We start from the raw sequence: 23,297 nt of genomic DNA on the forward strand, positions 1-23,297 counted from the left end.
GCATACTTAGCTTCTTAACATAGCTCTGGACGAGAGATCAGTTGATCAGAGTTCATCCTGGTCCACCTATTACTCTTGTTCTCCCTCCAGCAGCAGCAGCAGCAGCAGCAGCAGAGAGACGTCTGTAAACCCCTTAATGGGATTTTTGTTTATCAATTTCCAGACAAGCTGCTACGACTGAAATGAGGACTAAATCTATTTTAAGATTCCAGAAACTTCAATGGAACCTTATAGTGAGTCAGTGCAAGTACTTCTGCTGAATAACTGATGACATGTATCTGCCAAAAACACGCTGCTTTTGTCCGGAGCCAACAGCAGATATCCGGCTCTTTAAAAAACTCCCACTGATGCAAAATGACTCAAACTTCCTGCAGCCATCACTCCAAATGCTTCATTTCTATCACATCCAGGCTAAGATTTCTACATTTCCTGTTGATATAGCAACTGCAATAGAAGCTTTATATCATCTTCGACACTTACGGTTGGATGCAGTAAGTGACTCCAGATCCTAAATGAATGAAACAGGCGCTGAAAGCAAGAAGAAGAGAATGAGGAGGAAGAGGTCTGGCAGATAGGATGTGCTTGCTCCATCTGGAGGTGCAGCACTGTTGGTTTAATAGGAAGACGCCTTGTTATCCTGGCGTCACAGGTTCCTTAGGGTGTGACTGTGTGTGTGTGTGTGTGTGTGTGTGTGTGTGTGTGTGTGTGTGTGTGTGTGGCTGCCTTGTCTCTGCTCAGCATCTGGCTCAAACCTCCTCAGACCGGGTTGAGCTGCTATAAGCCTGTCAGAGTTGTTTTGTTCTGAGAAAAGGTGCCTCTGATGTTTTCTATGTGAACAAATGACTGATTCACTATGCTTTGAGGTAATGTTTCAAAATCACCCCACTGTGTACCGCCCTATGATGTTAAAGGTGTGTATTTGAAGGTGTGTCTTTTTCAAAAGTAGGCTACAACTCTATGAACAAATACCTGTTTTTTCTCACATTGTTGACTTGCTATGTGATATTGGTTGTGGATGAATCGGTCAGTTCAAGCTGACAGGTGTATATTTGTATTTTGTGATACTACTGTGACATGTTCACATGCTTTAATATTCAAAAAGTGCTTTATTTTTCCCATACTGCCTGTGCTGCAGCACCTCTTTTCACCATGGATGTATGGAGAGAGCGTTGGAGGCGGGACCCAGTTCGTTCTTATGGGAGTTGCTCAGTAGCGCCTGTAGCTCAAAATGGAGTAGATTTTAAAAAGTATCTGTTATTTTTGCCCATAGCGCAAGGGCAATTAAGGTCTCCGTAAGCCCCACCTCCGATCTCCTGCTCTTGGCTCAGTCATATGAATAGAGAGAGAAAATAATTCTGGATTCAGCTTTTAGCGCTTTTCACAACTTATAGACCCCAATGATTTAAATAAGGGCTATAAAAGTGTTTGTACTGGGTAGTTGATTTTGCTTAAAAAATAAAGTATACACTGATTTACAGACATCTATTTCCCAATGTAAGTCAATGACATATTGTCTTTTTGGGCCCAACGACGTCACAAACTAGAATGTAAGTGTAGTACCGCTGTGTGGCCACTACGTACATATGCATCAAAGCCGCACTTCCTTGGGGCTTGGTTTTCACCCTCTGTCAAAAACAAAAGTCGGGTCTGCTCTGATTGGTTAGCTGGCTGGCTCTGCTGTGATTGGTCAACTCATTTAACATGTGTCCAAAATGTGTTGGAAGACTAGCCAACAGAAGCGCGTTAAGGGAGTAAACAAAGGAGTCCAATGGAGGCGTTTCAGGCAGAGGGTGGGGGAGGGGGGTGTGTGGGAGAGAAACTCCTTCTGGAGAGAACACAGGGATTATAGGCTTTGCAGACCATTTACATGCACAAAAACCTATATAATACACTACAGGAAAGCAAAAACCCTAAAAGGCATTATAGGGCCCCTTTAAAAAACTGTCACATGGTGGTTCCATAGTGTACTGGTTTGTTCATAAAGTGCAGGGTGTGTCGCTGCCGTGCTATGCGGCCCTCCACCAGTGGCCTCTTGCTGGCTGCCTCCTGGTCTTCACTTTCCAAAGCAGCTTTGTTGCACTAAAATGTCAGTTTGAGCCCCTCCTACACGCATTTACACAGACAACAATAGTAACTGGAAACCAACTCTGTTCTAACAATGAGAAGCAAAAAAACACTCAGAGATAGAAAGAGCACCTGCACGACCCTCTCAATGTGTTATAGAACGTTATGTTTCATCTGCATCAGTGAACTGGAATGATGCTGATTGACTGCTGATCGAAGATTACACACCGATAATGACACATCAGCAACAAGCTAACATCTGCCCATATCTGCCTCTATAGGCCCAGCTATAATTTACAAATCTCCCTTTAAAATCCGAACCAAACCGCATTAAACCAAGCGGATTACTTAGATCAGTATTTCCCATTGCCTTGAATTCACCCTGAAATCACACGTTGGTATGTTGCCTATGGTTTTGGAGCTTTGAGTTTTAGCATTTTGTGTTTTTTTATGAACCTTAATTGATCAAGACATTTTTAAGTACTTAAAATGAAGTTGTGATTAACTTTGATGTGATGGAAAACAAAGACACTCAATGGGATAAAGATGCAAGTCTAAAACACGGATTACACCCAAACACGATTTATGAAACCTGTCAATCATTTATGTTACTCTAGTGTGACCAATTTAACATCTTGTTTGTATTGGAGAAGGCACTAAACTCTCAATTGAGACTACCCCTTTTTCAATTTTCTCATAGACTTCCATACAATCGGATTCTTTTTGTAAGCAGTGGAGTTGACCCCTACTGGTCTCAAAAAAAAAAACCTTTATGGCACTTGGCAATCGATTGTACATGAGCTGACAGCTTTCACTTTCACATAAGTATTGAAACTATAACAGTACTACTAAACGAGTGCTAAGAGGAAAAAGACACACTGAAGGAGATAACTAACGAAGAAACTCAGGGTATGTGTAGGCCCCAAAAGACAGCTGCTAGCCTGCTGCTAAAAGCTTCTTAGCTTACAGGAGTAATTGGAAACAAACCAGCTCCACACCCCAATACGTATCACTTCCTCTTGGCTCACAGTTTTACTTTCCTCCCGTATTTCATTTGAATCTTATTTATGATTTATGACTGACAAACACATCCTCTTTGGCAGAAGTAACTACAGCTTCCAAATGCAGAGAACGGATCAATAAATACTTTGCATTGCATTAACTAGACGGGAAACTTTATCAGATGATTAACCTCAAACAATGCCGGAACAGAAGCTTCATTGTGTGATTACAAAAGAAGCGACAGCATCCTTTTTTCTTTCTCCACAAGCACTGACTGGAGAATCTTCTGCTTTACAGACGCTCAGATCATGAGACAAGATGCAGCATGCTCCTGACAGATTTATTCTCAAACCTAAGCATGCATATTAACATGCACAACGCTTTTCAGTCCAATTTAATATAGCCTACAAACAGGCGAGACACAGCGTGAATCATGTGGGCTGCAGTCACAGATTTGTATGTAAAATCAGGATGACATGCAACTCATGTACAGTGACATGTCTCAGCTAAAGGAGGACACAGTGCCAGAAAAACCTGCTGACCCACAGAAAGAACAGGACAGAATGAGAAGAGCGAACAGAGGTGTAAGAATGAGAGAGGGGTGGGGGGCGGTGGATTATGTAATCGATGTGGTTGCATGCATGTGCTCTGCTTTGTACAGTAGCAAATAGAAGCGGTGCAGGGATGACATATTTTTATAGGCCAATCCCTGGACAAAAAACAATGCGATTTCTCCACAAGATTTTGGAATATTGTCAAAAATAAGATCTATGGAAAACGAACCTGTTTGGTAAATGCAGGTTTTGTTCAGCCGGATAATCTCCACGTCTACCATACTTTCATAATTTTCAGAAAATCTAAATCGCCAGAAGCAAAATGCTAACGTTATGCTAAAAAAGAAGAACAGACGAGCACAGTAGTGTCGCACGACTTCAACGTCAAGCCGTGAATGTCATAGAACAAAACGTGATCTGTCTCTTAACTTTGTGTCAACCACAGACCTTATTTCGAGCTATTTTCCAAAATCCTACGGAAAAATCCCATTGCCTCTGAGACGAGGGAATCAGAAGTGGTAAGATGCTAACTCACTTCAGGGTTTTAGGACTCGTTCCTGCACCACTCTATTTATACCTAATATATACCTAATGTCAAAGAAGCAATTAAGCTGAAACAATACTCCAGTCCTGTGGGTTGACAGAGAAGTTTGATGATTAATCATTTGAGTCAATATTTGAGTAGAAAAAGCCAGCATATTACTGGTTTTGACTTATCACTTGGAAATATTAGACTGAATCTATTTATCTCGTTATAGGTTAATTTGATTTTAGGGGCAGTGCACATTAATTTAAAAATTCCATCTGTATTTGGGATTTGGTCACATTTTGAACAATTTTCTGACATGTATAGGCTAAATTATTATTACTTAGTTAAAAAACATTGGTATTATAAAAGAAGATGTTGCAGCTGGTCCCTTTTAAAGCAACAACTTTCAACATTCGAAGAAATTTGTAATTTTATCAATGTAATGGTCTGTGTCATATGCTCTATGTTCCAGTGTAAACACAGCTTGCCAGAAGTCTTCATAACTAGATATTTTTATCCAGTTTCAAGCTCCACTTTTGAAGACACTTTTTAGATCTTTATCTTTTTTCATTTTATATTTTATAATACAACCCCTCCAATTACAGTCGTTGCAGGGGTTGTACATGATTCAGGGTTTGTTGAGACTTCAATACATTTCCATCCAAAGATCATCACGATTGGTCCATCACTGACTTGATGATTCAATATTATATGCTAAAACACTGCAACATGGTCAAAAATGTGAAGCAATTTATCTTGCCGACTAGGCCTAGAAACCTGATGGATTGACTGAACGGCCACTGTACATATGGTCAGTTTCTTTTACAGAGAAGAAGACCTATGTGGACCATTCAGCTCGTTGTTAAAACCGCCTGAATAATGAACAATAAAGGATTCCTAAGTGGAAGGCAGCTGACTGCGATGACAGCGAGTGGTGGTTAAGACAACACCTCCCATGATCCCACGCTACTTCACGTCACTGTCTTCTGTTATTGCTGCAGTTGAGAGATCCCTAGTGGCAGATAATTACATGTTGTGTGTTTAACTACTTGTTGGCTTAACCTGTACCACTGCACATTCATTTCTTTGCGTAAAAAGTACAATGTTTCCCTTCTGACAGGCGGCAGTAATGCTATTAGTTAACTTAAAATGAAAATACTACTACTAAATACTCAAGCTGTAATAAGATATGTTAAATGTTCCTATTTACTTTCCACCAAGCTGACTAGGAAACATCTAAAAATATCCCATTTCAGAAGATCTGCAGCTTATGTTGCATAACTCAGATAAACAATTCCTTCCTTTATTCTTGCTGAGCTCAGCATCCAACTTGCATACTGTGGCAGGCAGGCAGTGTGGGTTAATTAAAAGCAGCAGTACATATCAGTCCCAGTGATTTGCAGCACATGAGCGGGAGTATGTGGTGAAATGCCAGAGTGAGGCCACAGGAGATGGGTGTCTGTCTATGTTCCCAGTTTCTGCCACACCCGATACGAGCACGCATTCAGCCTCGTCATGTTTATGATCAGTGAAAGGGAAAAATATAATGCTGACAGGAACGGTTTGCAATGCAGTGTGCAGAAAAAAGTGTGTGGAGTATGAGGGCAGATGAAGGCTGGCCTGCTTGATAATGAGCCCTAGATCACGGGAACACACGGCGTCCGCTGCTAACCCACACATGCACTCTGGTTGGAATTCCAACAATGCCAAGAGTTTCTCAATGGAATTCCACAGAGCTAGAGGAAGACAGATCAATCGCAGGCGGTGGGAAGGCAGTGACACAGGGAAGGACAGGAACAAACAGCAGGACAGAAGGAAGGGGGTGGGGTGGTAGCAGAAAAGACATTTGAAAATAACACCAGCCGGAGCTGCTATGGCAGTTTGTTAGATACTCTATACTTCCAAAGATGGCATCTCCTTTAGGCTACAGCTGTCAGAAGCTCCTTTGGGAATCATGTCGTCACTGGCTCACGCTACACTTCCACGGCACTCGGCTCAACTTTAATGAGACTCGCAGAAAGCAGGGATTGAATTAGCATACAGGTCGGCACACAGCAAAAAACGCTGCTTTCACTGAACAAATCCAGAGAAAATACCGGAGAACGCCGTGGCACAAACATGACAAATACTGAGAGGAATAAACAAAAAGATTCTTCTGATTTCTGTCTTAGATCTGCATTTTTTCAAACGGCAGGCAGTGGCACAATTCCACAGGTTGCAAAAAGTCCAATTATATAGAAGTCTATGAGAAAATTACCAGACTCTTCCTTTATTTATTACCTCAGTAAACATTGTAAACATCATGTAATGGTTGTATCTGCTTGTTTCGACTCTTCTTCCGTAAAGTATGATGTTGATTTACTAAATTATTGTCCTTAATGTAGTATTAGAAACAACAAAAAAGGATATGCTTGAGGACATGTGTCTTGTCTGCTTTGTGAATTGTCTTTGCTTTTGTCTTGACCCTATCCCAGTTAAAAGAAACATTTCTGTTGCTGTGGATGTCTTTTTCAGTGTTTGACTGTACTTCACCCTCTTGTGTCATTTGAACAAGGCCAAGGCCTAAATAAAAAATGCAAGGCTTCAAAACGGTGTAAGTCAAATGTCAGAGAGCTTTATAGGAACATTTGTTTCAGACTGAAAGCCAAATATTTCATGAAATGTTCTTCTGATTGTCAAATGTAACTACACAAGACCTCAGAATCTTGCACCACCTGTACCACAACCCTGTACAGACGGCAGCAATCTGAGCTGGATACAGATTGTCTATCCAGCTCTCGCCTGTAAATAATAGCTTGACATGTTTTTTTTGGCAGCATGTCTACACGTCTAATGAGAGCCAATGTGAACTCCCAGTCAAATTCGCTTTATGTGTCAACATTGTTGGTCAATAATGGTGATTCTGATACTGAAACCAATGTAAATGAGACCATGTTCAGCGTAATGAAAACACTGAAGATATTGTACTGCTCAACTGAATTACTGCCAAGTAGAAAACAACATTTAAACATTGCTGTGGCTGAAAGAGCACCCAGGTCACTTTTCTGCAGAAGTCTTAAGGGTTGTGCAATACTGGCAATAAGGTAGAAGCCTCATACAAACCCTGCCCCATTAATAGACAGGCTACATAATGTACAAGGTTCATAGAGTTTCTACCAGTGAGAAACCGAGTTAAGTGACTCTTTGCACTCATGACTGTCAACAAATAGTCCTTCAACCGCAAATCACTCATAACAGTGAGTCACTGAGAACACAGACATTAGCACAAATTATACATTGTGTAGCTATGCGAGGGTGTGTGTAAGGTATACTGTATATCGTCTGCTGCTTGAGTACACACAGACAACAGGGGAGACACCCAATATAGCACAAACTGATAACCACTATAGATGAAGGAAGCAATGCTGTGCGATTAGCTGATTGTAAAAAAAAAAGTTAAAGGGGCCCTATGATGCTCATATTCAGGTTCATATTTGTATTTTGTGTCTCTCCTGTGACATGTCTCCATGCTTTAATGTTCAAAAAGCTCTTTATGTTTCTCATACTGCCTGTATGCTGCAGCATCTCTTTTCTCCCTCTGTCTGAAACCAGAGCCCAGTCTGCTCTGACTGGTTAGCTGGCCGGCTCTGTCATGATTGATCAACTCCTTAGAGATGTCCTGCCCCTTAGCCTATCACGTACAATGTGTTGGAGTGCTAGACAATAGAAGCGCGAGTGGTAAATAGTGATGCCACTATGTTACAGAAGTAAGCAAAGGAGTCCGATGGAGGCATTTCAGGCAGTGGGGGAGTGTTTGGGAGAGAAACCCCAAAATATTTTTTAGCCTTTGCAGACCATTTACATGCACAAAAACCTATACAACACACTACAGGAATGTGTGGCGTCTTAAAAGTACTTTATCAGGTAAATGCAAAATAAATCATAGTTTTTCTGACTTTAATAAATTGATCGGTTGATCAAAAAGGAGAAAAATTGGTACCATATAAACCCACATGCCGATACAATGTCATTATTTTCTTTACTACCACAGCTCTTAATAAGTTGTTTTATGCAACACCAGAACAAAAACATAAAGGACACAGGTGCAAAAACTGCTGACTGTTGGGTGAAGTCAGCATGGAGGTTGCTCTCACATAATAACCGCAAATTCTACCCAAAGGAAAAAGCAGCTGTTGCAGCCACTTTGGTATATAACTATCCACATGTGGCGAGAAATGTTGGAGAAGAATGCATGCAACTTTACTGTAGTGCAAATATACGTTTTCCAGAGAATGTTAAATCAATCTTTCCCTAAATCAGAACCGGGAGAAAGAGAAGATTTGCAGGATGGAGTTACACTGGTGAGAAACGATGTGCATGCATCAAGCAATTACACAGCTTAAATCTATGTTTTCATCCGTCTTCAATAAATACAATTATTTGCATGCATTATTTTGCAGTGCAAGGCTGTGCAACAACCCTTCCTTCCCCTATTCTCATCCAGTGTCAACAGTGACGTATAGGAACCTGCTTATATCACGATCCGATAAGAGGTTACTCCAGGCCGAACAGAGACCTGGATTTGTGTGTCTGTTATTATCAGAAAAAAAAGGAAGTCACAGTAACATCTCACACCTCTGCCTGCATGCAAAGCTGAAAAAAACAGGAATTTGTTTAAAATGTCCTAAAAAATGTATTTCAGAGAGGTTGCTGCAGTCTGAATGCATGCATGCTTACTCAGTGGAAAAGAGAAGTACAGTTAGTGGATCAGGTGAACAATGCTCTGAACAATTCAACTGTTATTGCAGCAAAAAAAAGCCACTTCAGGCCTGGAATCGGTCCAACAATTGTCCAGTTGAAACAGCAAATTTAGTATCTGTGCAGCTGAAAACGCAGCCTCCATTTGCATGACAAACGGGACATTTGTGAGCGGGTTGGAGGGCCGGCGAGGCTGCAGGGGGACACGAGCTGGGAGGGCTGCTGTCACACTGCCACCGGCCAGCCGAGCACACTACCGCAACTCAGCACAGCGCACAATGGTGAGGGCCAAAACGCTCCAGCCCTAACAGGGCAGCGCTCGAGACGCAAGAGTTTACACGCATCTCTAAGCCAAATTGTATGAGAATTGAAGGAAACCAGCAGCAAGGCGATGGGATTTTTGCTCCGTCCGTTATGATTTCAATAAAACGCAGGGACACGGTGCTTATTTTAGCTTTGCAGATTTGTACTCATTTCCTTTAGGAGCTGCAAGTTATACTACACTATTGTACAGTCTGCGAAGGGCTGCTTTTTTTGGTACCAACCAACATGTGTTCACTATACTGAGATTTATAAACTGTGTAAGGTTGCCAGGTTTCTGAGCAAGTTTAAATGTTCTTTGATCAGATAATTTGGTAGATAGGTTTGCCAATTGAAAGCTATCTTTATGGAGTTCTTGTACCATTCCTTATGTTCTGAGATTTCAATTTGGGGATAAATAAAGGTCTAACTACGAACTAAAACCAATTCTATAGTGTTGTTTATAACTACAATGGGTTACAGGGATTTTCCTCGAGATATATAAGTGTTCTTCAGGTAACAATTTGTTAATCATAATACATACGTTGATTTCTTTCTTCCGTTAAAACATCAACCACCAGGAAAAATGTTGAAAAACCCATTTTCCAGCCTAAATTCTATGATTCTTCATTCAAAACCATACAAAACTGAAAAAGCAGCAAATCCTCACAGTGTAAAAGCTGGGATGCCAAATGTTTGGCACATTTCTTTCATACTTTTATACTTAAAGGCTATTTTTTTAAATGCCAAAACACATATTCGTCACACTTTCCTTAAGCCCAAGGCAATGACATCAGATTTTTGTTTAATAAACTTAAAGAAATGACTCCATTAATCATCGCATAGCAGCAGAACCATTAATTGGGCTGGAGTTGACTGACAAAAGTAATTTTATTTCCAGAGCCATTTTGTTTTTCATACCACAAAAAGCCAAGATCAAACTTAATGTAGTAAAAAATCTGCCATTTAACCAATACTCCTTTCAGATATTTATCTTTGTGTGTGGCATTTTCTGCACCGTACATCAATGAACAGAAGCCTACTTCTGCTCTAAGGAAAGTCCCAAACCAACTCATTCATCGACAAATGGAAAAAAAAACATGTCTGTGCATTATTCATCATCCTGAACCGGCTGCAACAAGACAGTTCCTGTGTGTGTGTGTGTGTGTGTGTGTGTGTGTGTGTGTGTGTGTGTGTGTGTGTGTGTGTGTGTGTGTGTGTGTGTGTGTGTGTCTGTGTGTGTGTGTGTGTGTGTGTGTAGGTGGGTGGGTGGACAATTGACTGTAACAGATAAACAATGCGAGCCTCTGACCATCGGGGGCTCTCTCTGCTACCTGTTCACATCCTGTACAGCCTCAGATTGTGCATGCGTGTGTGTGTGTTCTGCATGTTGTGCAATGAACCAGCCTCAGTTTGGACTTCTTGGAAAACACAGTACAGGGAGGAGAAAAACGCCTGAGCTGCTTTCACTGCAGCTGTTTTTCTCTCTGCGTGCTGCATTCACTGATGTTCTGTAAGAGACCTCAGGCTGCAGGTACTCCACAGCTGTTGATAAAGTCGGGGTCAAAGTGTGGCAGCCATGCTTTCATATGAATGCTAAAGGAAACAGCCTACCATCACGCACACAGGGGTTGGACATATCCAGTTGCCAGGACAGAATGCTTGGAGACTTGTTTTCTAATAGCCTAAAGAAGCCCCCTGCACTTGAACTCACCACCACTTCAATGCTTACAACAGACAGGCTTGGGGATTACATATGAAATTACGTAATCAGGATAGAAAAAAATTATTTTATGTATTCCCATACATAAAATAAGTAATCAGATTACTGTTACATAAAAAAAAAAGGTATTTCAAGCAGGATTACATCTAAAAATGTTTATATGATAGGTGGACATACTGGACATTTCCAATGCAGTTGGACATACTGGACATTTCAAATGCAGTTGGTAAACACACCAAAAATTCTATGTTTAATTAAAATATTAAACTAAATCAGCATTTGTTTACTATTCTTTAGGCCTATCCTATAAGAGGAGACATTTCCGTCCCTAAATATCTTATTTTCTACATCCTACATTATTCAGTTGTTTGACATAATACGCTTGAGTAAAAATTCATATTATTGATATTTATTTTATCTTGTATTTATTTCCAGTGCATTTAATATTACGGAAAGTAAACATTACTTTTATATTTGTAATACTCAGATAAGGTTGCATTTGTTTTTACAGGTAACTATTTTTTGTAATGCATTACATTTAAAATAAAATAAAGTTACCCTCCCAACCCTGGCAACAGATACTATTCTTAGATTTTAATTTTCTCTCAAATTGTTCTGTTGTCTTACATAATACGCTTAAGTAAAAAACACCTTGTTGTTATTTATTTTCTCTTTTATTTATTTGCATTGCATTTGATATTGGAAGTAATCCAAAAGGAATGGAAATAAATCATTACTTTTATATTTTGATACTCAGATTAGTTTACCCCGATTACATTTTTTAAACATTAACTAATATGTTACAGATTACATTTGTAAAGTTCCCTTCCCAACCCTGGCAACAGATTCTATTCTTAGATTTAAATTTTCTGTCCCATAAGCAGGAACAAATCAACACCTAATAAACAAACTTGACCATTGACAGCTGCAGGTTGTAACGTCACTGCACAGAAACATGCATATTTACTGCCCTGCACGCGATACTGCTTTCAGTATTTACCTTGAGCAATGGTCACAAGCCATGCATCAAGTCGTGCAGAGTTTCATTATAAAGAGTTGCACTGTCCTTGTCTGTCTCGTGACTATTAAAAGGCGCCCTGTGCACAACATCCCTGCTAACATCGTCAATGTGAGTGAGTACACACAGCATCGTCTTACCAGGAACTGTGCAAAGGGGAAGATCTTTAAACAGGAAATGCAACTGACCCTTTCTAAAGCCATGTAACTTTAAAATGCACCGGCCGTGCTCGAGCTGCAGCGGTTGCATGTTGCAAATCGTGCAGCCGTGATTGCATGTCGCACAGTATTGCACAGATCGGTTTCATATTCTTACCTCCCTTTGGCTGAGACATTTCCCCTTTGCTTTGATGAGGGGGAGGGGAAGCACAAAAGACTTTGCCTTCTTTCTCACTCCCTCCCTCCATCGCCCTCGCAATGGAGCTTCAGCGGCTTGCTTTTGCAACAAGGATGCAAAATACAAGCCTCGATCTTCATGCACTTGGAGCCTTTTTGCGTCCGGAGCGTGCGTGTCCGTGCAAAGAGCGGTGGTATAATTGCACAGCCCTCGCAGGCGTCGGGAAAAGAGGTAATTTTTGCAATTGCACTGCAAAGAATTCTCCGCAGCACTTACATGATGGGCCAAGGCTGGCAGCTGAAAGCTCCTAACTTGGATCAGTGCGAGCCCCTGCGAGAGAACGTTCTTCCTGCTTGGAGCGCAAAGGATAATGGGAAATGGAGTCCAGAGCGTTTAGTGAGCGGCCACATCTCTGCAGGATTTGACTAGCGTGTAACGAGGGTAAAAAGAAGCAATGTGTTGTGTTAATAATACCATTAACTAAAGTAATGCACTTTAATTGAAAATGGTATCAGGTAAATATAATGAGATAAATATATGATACATCAAGATCTTATTGTATTTTAAAGACATTTTAGGATTTCTACACTTATATTAACACCATGTATTAAAGAATAACATGTGAAATCAGGCTATGAATGATAAAAAAAAAACAAGTCATGTGTAAAAACATCCAGAATATGGATGATTTTATGCTGAGAAAAAAAGAACTTTGAGAGAACTAATTAATTACCAATAAAGCTACAAGTCTTCTGATATGGTATGTTATGTTGTATTGACTACTATGCTAATTAGTCAATCTAACACTTACATCCAGCACATTTAGGGTACATCTACATAAGCAAATAGAATAAGTTAATAAAATAAACGACTAAATTTGTGTCTGGGAAGTTCTTTTCCTACTACTCAATCTGTTTGTGTACGGGTTTAATCTTACAATGCATAACATGTTATAAATAAGATTTAAAATATATTGCCTGTCTGCAGTTGTTCCTTATCTGATCGAGAGTACAGGGTATCACATGTTGTACTCTCTTAAAATTGACATGACTTAAATGAAATGTAATATTTTTGCATCTGGTGTTGAGGTGACGATTACATGAAAACACAGGGAAAATAGTCCGTTTACTTTCAAAGTTCAGTAAAAATCTTTATTATCAGGTAACATTGATTAATGCAAAAGTGAAACTAAGCAATTACTTTAATGAATGAATGGACTAATGACAAGGTACTCTGACAGCTACAGTACTCTGGTGTGAAGGCATATATGAGTAGTTTTATAAATACATCAAAAGTAAAAACGGGCCTGTTGGAGCACCTGATGTTCACCACGATTACTTTTGGTGCCCAGAAAGCAGGGATTTAGTGATTATTTTGAAATCACCAAACAGGTGCGTTCAGGGTGATGAATGACAACTGTGAACCCTGAATTGTAAATTAATCATAATAGCACCAATATTAAAAAAATAATACAAATAAAATGTAACAGGAACAGAAGAGCAAACATTAAAGATACAGCTGGTGATATTGCATATTTTTCTTTTGGACAACAAATTCCATGAAAAGATCAAAACTGAAAGTTTTTTGTTGGTTTACAGCACCAAGAACCTTAGTTCTACTCATTTAGTTTGTTGGACTGAAAACTCATGTCTGTACTAATATTGGAATAATAGAATAAAAGAAATAAGAAATATATAGAAACACTTTGTAATGCCCTAAAACAGTGGGGCAACAAACCTCAACCGGGAATAGTGCATTTGTTGGGTCTATTTTTATTAGCGGTTTGATCCATATTTGGTGTTCTGGTGAGTAATTGGGGCAGCAAGAAGTGGATGTGGGCTTTAGTCAAAATGTACTAAAGTGAGTGTGGCTCATTGATGTGTTTTTGATCAGACTTAGATTAATGAGATTTTGAAAATAAAGAAAAACACCAAACTTATCCTTTGAAACATGTTCCATTGTTTAAAATGCTCTCAAGCAGTAGGACATAACGCTTTGGTGCATTAATTGCCCAATGAAACAGCAATAACATGACCCAAGACAAATGATCCAAACATAACACACAAAGAGGTTTCAGATCCCCACGATGTGATATGAGTGAGATGTTGCTTCACATGGTTGGATTGTGTTTGGTAGAGGGTCAGTTCTTGCTGGTTATGAGGGTTTGGTACAGAGGCTTCACCACAATATGGAGGAAGAGGGAGCTGTCGATTAGGTAGTCAGACGTCCGGCGGTACAGGTCGGCCTCGGCCAGGAAATCCCCGTTTTCTTCCGTGCTCTGGTGGAAGTTGTAGACGTGTTTCACCACCACCTTCCCCTGCTGCTGAGCCATCACAATCACCGTCTTCTGGAAGTTAACCCCAGCAAATTCTGCGCTGGATGTGGCCGGCGTAATGATGATGCGAGGGCGCCCTCCCTCTACACGTGTCGGCTGCATTGCGCCTGACTCCGTGTACATCGGCCTCATGCTGAGGGGTAACCAGCGTGGCGAGAACAGGGCATTCCAGGTCACCCTCTTACTGGAGTCATGACCGCTGGGCCCCAGCTGTGTCTGGAAGCTGGTGCTTCGGTCGTCTCTTGAGGGGTTGTTGATGATCCAGGGCGAGCCCCAAACTGGCGACATGTAGTTCCTCGGCATGAAGAGGCTGCAGTTCACATCGAAGTACTTGGCCATTTGCATTGGCGACGCGGAGTGAAACTGGTAGGACATGTAGAGCAGGTCGCGCACTGACTCCTGATAGCGAGCCAAAATGGCTGACTGGGTCTGCAGGCGGAAGAGCTCTCGTGGCGGCATCATGGCGTAACGCACCGCTCTCAAAGCATTCTCAGCTGTCAGACCATCCGGCTCATTCTGAATAATCCAGGCCTCCAGCCCGGCAAAGAGCTCCATCTCGCTTTGCAGGATCAGATCAGAGCGCTGAAGCAGGGACATGAGTAACTGGCTGCTGATGGTCACCCACTCTCCGCTCTGCAACACCGACGATAGGTTCCACGCCATAAACTGAAGGCAACTGTCCCTCAGAGCCAAGTCCCCGGCCTGCACAGCGTACTCATACCAGCCTGCCACATGGCCTGAGGTGGATTCCCGGGCCAGATTCTGGGTCATGTACTGGGTGATGCCCTGCTGGAGGCCTGTCACTTGGTACTTAGTGGCCAGCTTGTGTAAAGGTGTGGCCTGGTCCAGACGCATTGAAATCTCTCCGCAATACAGATACCTGCTCAGAGAGAGGAAGAAGCTTATGAATCAACATCAGAATGAGACTATTTAACCTAAAACAGCTCATTTGGAAATGTTTTAGCCACAGCGAGACCCACTATTCTTGGAATGCAACAGCTACAACAAGCCAAAGAACACAACCTAGCACATATCATCACATGCTAATATGCTAGCAAACAGTTGCATTTCTACATATCCAGAAGGTCAAGCAACTTCATCATCCAAATTCAGCTGTTTAAGTTTTCCTGATGCATGTAAAGCCCCTTCCACACATTGAGTATAACCCTAAAATTATCTAGACACGGTGATAAGAGTCCAATATTTAATCTCTTTTAGCTCTGTTTTGGTCTCAACCAACTCCTGGGAATTAAGTGTGGTTATATAGCTGCTAAATGCTAACTTTGTCTAGGATTTGGTAGGTAGTGTCCAGTGGGTTTATGATAGCTTCTTTGCTAAAAACAAACTGCTTGCCGCTTCTGCAGACAAAACAAAACTGTTTTTGTGATGTTAAACCCAAATCAAAGAGCTAAATGCTGCAGAAAAGACCTACAGCTGCAAAGATAGTCATACTTCTTAGTTTGATTAACTGTTTTTATGAAAATATATAGAGTGCAGCTTTAGCGAATTGTGTTTCTCTCAGACTGAATTCCAGCAAGCAATCTCACAGCGTCCTCCTCTTCATAAAGTTACCTTTGACACTTCTTGAAATTAGGTGAAAAGGTGAATTTCTTTTTTGTTGTTGCAATATGAATGCAGTCTCAGTCTCAGTCTCAGTGTGGCAGATATCATGTCCACTGTATTTCAGGTTTGAGTCATTTAGTCATTAGCATTTCAGATAAAAATAGATTGTTTTATTGATTGCTCCTGCAGCACAGGCTCCTCAATGTCTTACTGCTACACCATAGGAGCTGCTATTGAACAACCCAGCAGTTCCCTGATTGGTCAATTCGTTTTATGTTAGACTCATTGATTGTTTGTCTCGTTGAATGAAGGGCTGCAGTTGCAAATTTCATTCCTCTAGAGGGCATAATGACTCAATCAAACTGGGTTAAGCAGGGGGTGGAGGTGACTCTCACATAGTCTGACATACTGAAATGAAATTTGTCCCCACCTTATGAACTTATCAAACACAGCCGCACAGTCGGAGCTCTCTTTCAGGACCAGCGTGCTGCTGTTGCGGCTCAGCAGGATCTCCTCGAACACGGGGCTCTGCAGGGACAGCACCAGCGAGTGGGCTTGGATCACTTTCACCTCGTCCGCGCTGGGAGTCTCCACCCGGAGCGACAGGTCACTGCCGTTCCCCTGAATCAGCAGCGCCTCCAGACGCTGCACCAGGGTCAGGGAGTGGCTGATGGTGTCTCCACCGCCACCTTTGCCATCCGGGTTCATGTCAACTTTCAGCATGCCTGGTTGAGGGGGAACGAAGGAGGAAGGAATAGAGTTATAAGATTGGAAACCAAGTAGGATTACAGTTCCAAAACAGAATACTTTAATGCACTATTACCCTATTGTGTTTTGGGGGTTTTCCCTTCTCCTGTATTGTGCTATAGGTTTTGTTCAAGGTTTCAAGGTTTCAAGGTTGTCATTGGTCATATGCACAGCATATACAACGTATATGTTGGCAATGAAAATCTTATGTCCCATGCTCCTCCAACAACTCATCATACATGGTGCAAATAAGATAAATAAAACAGTGCAAAATGAGAGAAGAATATTTACAATATCAACAATAAAGATTTGAGGATGTGAAATATATACATATGTGGAATACATTGAGAGTATTTAAACACTTTACACTGTTGAATGAGGAGGTATGGACAGATGCATATATTATGTATAACAGATGTATATGGCAGATTTAAAAGGTCTGCAAAGGCTAAAAGAGAGTTTCTCTCCCACACACTACACCCCTGCCTGAATTCCTTTACTTCAGTAACATAGTGACATCACTATGTAACAATCACACTTCTATTGACTAGTGCTGCAACACATTGTACGTGATAGGCTAAGGGACGGGATATCTCTAAGCGGATGACCAAGTATAACAGGCCAGCTAACCAATCAGAGCAGACTGCGCTCTGGTTTCAGACAGAGTGTGAAAAGAGGTGCTGCAGCACAGACAGGATGAGAAAAATAAAGAGCTTTTTGAACAAGTCACAGAAGAGGGACAAAATATTAATGTGAACCTGAGAATGTGCATGTCCTCATTTTCAAATTGTGTTTTGCAAGTGTTTACACATTTTGTATATGAATATGCTAATATACAAATATAATTACTTTGGCTTAAAGATTAACTAAATTCATTTTACATTTAGCTTCAAGTTATTAACAATAACTGACTTATTGAAATAACTTTGAATTACATTTTTCTTCATTTATCATTTTATATTTTATAAGCATTTTAAATAAAGGTAGCCTGAGCATTCAGATTATTATTGCTAATGACTTATTTTGCATTTGTTGTGAATATGTTAAATGCACAACTGTAACTTGGAAGTTTAAGTTTTATTGGAGCGTGCAGGAGTTGCAAGCCAGTTATAAATTGGAGCAACAGTAGGGCAGTATCACCCAATACCATGCCATTGATCAGTCCAGCTGCACTGTCTGGATAATGAGGCATTGTGGGTCACGTTTAATTAAAGCTTTGTTGTAGCTCACCCCCTCTCCTCCACCTCCTCTCCCCTGCACATTGCACTCTAACTGCCGGGATCAGATTCATGGTTTGTATTAGCAAAGTGTGATTCCTCATCTTTCACGTCCTTTCACTTTGATAAAAACATGACATAAACTCAGTTTTGGGCAACTAGTAAAAGGTTCATATTTGTCTGTCTGCTTTTACGTGTCAATAACCTGAGGTTACCTTATTAGGGATTATGCAGAATTATTTGAGAAAGAATTAATGGTCAATTTCACTGTTACATTTTGTTAAAAGCCCTACCCATAAGTGGTATATTTAAGAAAAATATTGGACATTTTAATTTTAGATTAAAAAACCTTGCACTGCTCTCCCAAAAACAGTCAGGCCCTCCCTTCCTGACCCACTTTCCTTCCAGTTTCATTTTCATATTATTTCAAGTCACCATATATCATAAACAAAATGCAGGTCTGTTGCCTCTATCCATTCTTTTAAATCAAGGCTTCAGACTTGGCGTTATATATGATAATGCCCACAGCTGCTAACACTAGGATGGGTCAAATGCAGAAACGTAAATGTTCCCGCTGTTGGACGAAAAAAGTCATTCTGATGTTTTATTTCTTATCTTTTCTGGCTGATTAGTATGTATATGGTCATCAGTGGTGTGTGGTCTTTTCCGCTTTGTTTGTCTTGTTGCTGTTGATGATTTGATGTGAAGCACTTAGATTTATCTGTTTGAAATAAAAAATGTTATCCAATAAGTGCAATAAACCATAAAGATTCAAACTCAGAATAACAAGAAACGTGCTGATATATTTGCTTTAAACAAACCAGACCATTGTTAAGTGCATTAATTCAACTCTTTGGTGCTACTATTTTGTGTTGAATTGAAATACATGTGGTGTATTTGAACCTGCCCTACATTTGCATTCCTTTAGCAGAAAGAATTCCCCAAAATAGTCATAGTTGGTGTAAAACAACTTCTTCAAATGCTCCACTGAAAATAAACCACATTACTATTCATATGACATGAGTACATCCGCTATTACTATTATTAGTTTAAATGACACATCAAACATTCATTTGCAATGCTGCCTCTGGCCTACACACCCAGACTCACCTCTTCTGCTACACTCAGTAAGTCTTTGTGTAGCAGAATATTAAAATGAAGCATAACTAGATCAGACTGCACATTATTCCTCCTGTTATTGATGTTGGAGCATCTATGGCCCTAACTCACCTGCAGCAGCTGCTCCCATGTGCAGACAGAGAGCCAAAAACAGCATCCCAGCCTGGATCTGAACACCTTGTTGCACCATCGTCTTCTTCCGTCCGTGCCCACTGTGCGTCTGGATTTTGGTCCACTCTGCCGTGGAGGGTGTGGGGGTCTGAGTCTGAAAGTGGGACAGGGGGTTCTCCTCGCTACATCCGGCCTGCCACACACACACAGAACCTCATCGATCGAAACAGGCCTAGGTTGTTTCCATGGCTACCACTTTGATTCTGACTTTCCTATCCTTGGGTATTAATGCCTGCTGCATGTCATTGATCTGATGAGGGTGCCGCAGCGGGGGGGCTCAGTTTGATGTTGAGAGTTTGATTGAGTAGAACATTATTTGATGTACACATAACGCTTTGAGCTGTGGCGAACAGTACTGACGCTTAATAATGAACAAGTTCCTATTTCTTTTACTGCATTGAGAGGAGCCTATTTAGTTTTTCCTTGGCAATAAAGATATTCTGATTCTGTAATTCCATTTCCCCTGCTTAATGCTATGAAAATATTCAATTAACTTCACTACATTAATGTGTAACTATGTGAGTTTGATCATTTATACAACATCCAGAATGATTAACAAATTATCTATCCTTCGTTGTTATAAGTAAGGTCTTCTTTATGGGTTATTTTCATAAGCTGACAGCAGGGCGCTAAATAAGCACAATATACTGTATGTCAGCCTCGTTTGAGTTAAGTTTCTCTTCTTTTCACAGACGGATAAATCAGTCTTATCCCATGACGAAGGTACAGGTACCTAGTGAAAATAATGACAATTTAAAAGTACTTATTAGTCGATTAACAAAAAGTGTCTTCACACCGAAAACACAAATACATAATCCTAAGGACTCTCTTATACCAACTGATACAATCGCAGCCTCATCAGGCAGTATTTGAGGGGTATTTAACCACACGTGAAGAACCATTAATTAACATTTCTTCTATGTGCAATTTTTTATTCAATCAATCAAATATTGAACACAATAATTATGGCTCCTATAGTTACACTATATTTAACAACTGACTATAGAGCATGTACAAAAAATCTTCACCCAAAACTGTGTAACACCCTATTTAGAAAACGTTATTCCAACCTATAACCTCAAGTCTTACTCTTATTTTTGATTTAATTACACAAAATAAAACCACATTTTTGAGTTTAAGAAAGGCACAATTGAGGTTTAAAGCAACATATCTTGATGGATTACTACAGACTATTGGTACTGGTATATTGTTGTGGTTATTAGATAAAATAAGATTCAGAAATAAACACATTTGGAAACGGGTCAATTTCACACAAGGATAATGAAAGGTTATATAATCAATGTTTGGGCCACTTGCTTTTGATGCTTTATGTATCCTTTGATGCCAATCCTTTCATTCTTGTTCAAACTAAAATGTTGTGCGCTGGATATGGTGCAGAGTATTTCTACCCTGTAGGATTACAAATGTAGTTGACTAAATATCACGAGTATTTATTCCACCTCTATGGACTACCACTGTTTAGAAGTCAGACTGTACTTACAGACATGTTAAGTGTGTCAGTGTGTTCACCCAGTTCAGACCATGTGCGTGACACAGCAACACAAGCAATTTATTCACAGCTTCAGGCTACAGCACGCTTCATTATGGGGGGGTTTAGTCATACGATCAATATTCCTCGCTAATTTATTTGGGCTTAGATCCTCCTGTTTCTTTAGGGAAATATGCCTCACAAATAAAGATTTAAGCTCTGTTCTAGAAGAAGGGTCAGCGAGAATGACCCTCAAATTGATATCTGTGCTGCTTAAGTTCACGATCCGCTTTAGTGGGGCCATGTGTTTTAGTGTTGTTGACCCCGCCTGTGAGTATGGATCCCATCTGTGTCAGAGTCGATGGTGATCCCAAAGAATGAGTTCCCCATCCCAGTCTGACATAAAGGATATGTGTGTCTGGGTGCTGGCCAACCGGTCAACAGTTGCCGTTCAATGTGTTCTTTTAACATACACGCCCCCTTTTATATTTCTGTACGCAGTTTACCCTATAAATTTAACTTGAAAAAGAAAAGAAGACATTTTCCAACCAAGTTAAAAGTGACTTTATGGATAAAATAATCGGTTATTTGGATAAAATAATTTGTAATTTGAACCTTTGACCTCTTCATTCTTTAAGAATTCGTTCATCATAGTTTTAGTTTTTTGGGTCCATGTTTCCTATGACATTTCAATTTTGTTTGCCATAGGATTTGTAGTTTCACCTACAAAGCCATCAACAACCTTGCCCCCCCCTACCTCAGTGACCTCATCCAACAGCATATGCCTACCCGTCGCCTCAGGTCTGCTGACGCTAACATACTACACCCCCATCAGGACACAGCTCCGGACCTGGGGTGACAGGGCCTTCGCTGCAGCCTCCCCCTCCCTCTGGAACTCCCTTCCCAGTTATATCCGATAGCCAACACTCCCAATCCTTCAAGAAATCTCTCAAAACTCCCTTATTCACTCTAGCTTTCAATCTATAATCAACACCCCCAATTTTACTTGGCACTTAGGGCTTTTGTTTATGTTGTTTTGGTTCTGATTTTATGTAAAGCGTCTGTGAGCATTAGGAAAGCGCTATACAAATCCTATGTATTATTATGACATCAAGAGTGTAACTTTGTTCTACTCAGGAAGTAGTCCCTATAGAAATGGAGATTATGGAAATTCAATGTTTTTTTTCTGGACAACAATGCCTAATGTACAGAGAATAATACTCTTCTTTACCAACCATTTACCGCCTGAGATACTAGCTGTATTTACATGTCATGTCCACTAAAGGGCAGACAAGCTGCATCTCACCAGCCGTCAGGAACCAAGCACTGAACATTTTTCAGATGATACGGTTGAACTTTTTGAAACAATATCGTCATTTTATATTGCAAAAGTAACAAAAGTGAAATTACATGAAATGTTGACACTACAATACAACTCAAGGATTTGTAAAGAGAAGCTAAACCAGTGAACATAAACATTAAGGATTTGACTGAAAAGTCACATTGAGTTGGGTTAAATCAGGTGTTATATATGCAGTACATCAACATGTGAAAATGGGTGGGATATGCAAATGAAAAAATATTAAAACACACACGGCAGAGTTTTTGTCTTCACCATTACACATTTACTGTCCAAGTTTTAATTTTTAAACAGTAATGAGAAATAATAAGCAAGAGAATACTTCAGTGTTTCCATGAACAAGCTCACCATTTTGCTACAACAATGCAAAAGTGTAGTAGTGTAGTAATCTTCTTATACCCATGACTATCTAAAAAAAGACATTACATTGCAGTTTATTGTTAAAAATGACCCTTTTACCCATTATGTGATTAATTTAATCCAGCACATTCTTCCAAAAGCAAGTTATCTGCAGACACCCCCACATCCTGACACTTTAGTATCTTTATCTCTGATGAGCTTAAGCCTCAGTGATAATGTGTGATTTGGTTGGTACAGTGGATTGAATACTGAGAGTTCATTCTTTAAGTTAGCAGCGGCAGAGTTGACCCACTGAGGTCATTATGTAGGCATTAGTGCTTGTTTGTTTAACTCAAATAAGTCAGGCACTGCTTTGGAATGATTTGAACAAATAGTAGAAAAAACAAGACAACAAGACGACCAGTAGATAATGGCAGTCGGGCCAGGTGCTTTTTATGTTCATTTTAAAACAAAATGTAATGTCTTGCATTAGAGCTCTGGGTAAAGATTGAAACACATACACAATAAAAAAACATATATGGTACCAAGAGAAAGAAAAATGTAAGTTCTAACTTTTATAAACATTTAAAATCCTTCTTTTCAGGTGCAAAGTTTATACCCAAAGAGGACATATTATGTTCATGTTCAGGTCCATATTTGCCTGCCTGCGCTACAGCACTCTGTCTCTAACCAG

The 23,297-nt window shown here is 40.2% G+C and overlaps 2 protein-coding genes across 2 annotated transcripts in view; both read right to left on the bottom strand.

Annotated features, from left to right (window-relative positions):
* map2k6 (mitogen-activated protein kinase kinase 6) overlaps positions 1-12,600 on the bottom strand; it is a 30,808-nt gene extending 18,208 nt beyond the window's left edge. The window contains exon 1 of the mRNA XM_063893612.1: positions 12,243-12,600. Coding sequence (XP_063749682.1) covers positions 12,243-12,333 — 91 coding nt within the window. The 5' untranslated portion in view covers positions 12,334-12,600. The remainder of the gene's footprint in view (positions 1-12,242) is intronic.
* Positions 12,601-13,468: 868 nt separating this feature from the next.
* btbd17a (BTB (POZ) domain containing 17a) lies at positions 13,469-19,540 on the bottom strand. The gene is made up of 3 exons (XM_063893555.1): positions 19,356-19,540; positions 16,592-16,886; positions 13,469-15,478 (listed from the first exon to the last, which is right to left on the bottom strand). Exons 1-3 carry the CDS (start codon positions 19,432-19,434, stop codon positions 14,404-14,406), a joined length of 1,449 nt encoding a protein of 482 aa, XP_063749625.1. The 5' UTR covers positions 19,435-19,540; the 3' UTR covers positions 13,469-14,403.
* Between the last annotated feature and the right edge of the window lie 3,757 nt (positions 19,541-23,297).

Source organism: Eleginops maclovinus, chromosome 10 (assembly GCF_036324505.1).
Source record: "Eleginops maclovinus isolate JMC-PN-2008 ecotype Puerto Natales chromosome 10, JC_Emac_rtc_rv5, whole genome shotgun sequence".
In the NCBI taxonomy this organism is placed as follows: Eukaryota; Metazoa; Chordata; class Actinopteri; order Perciformes; family Eleginopidae; genus Eleginops; species Eleginops maclovinus.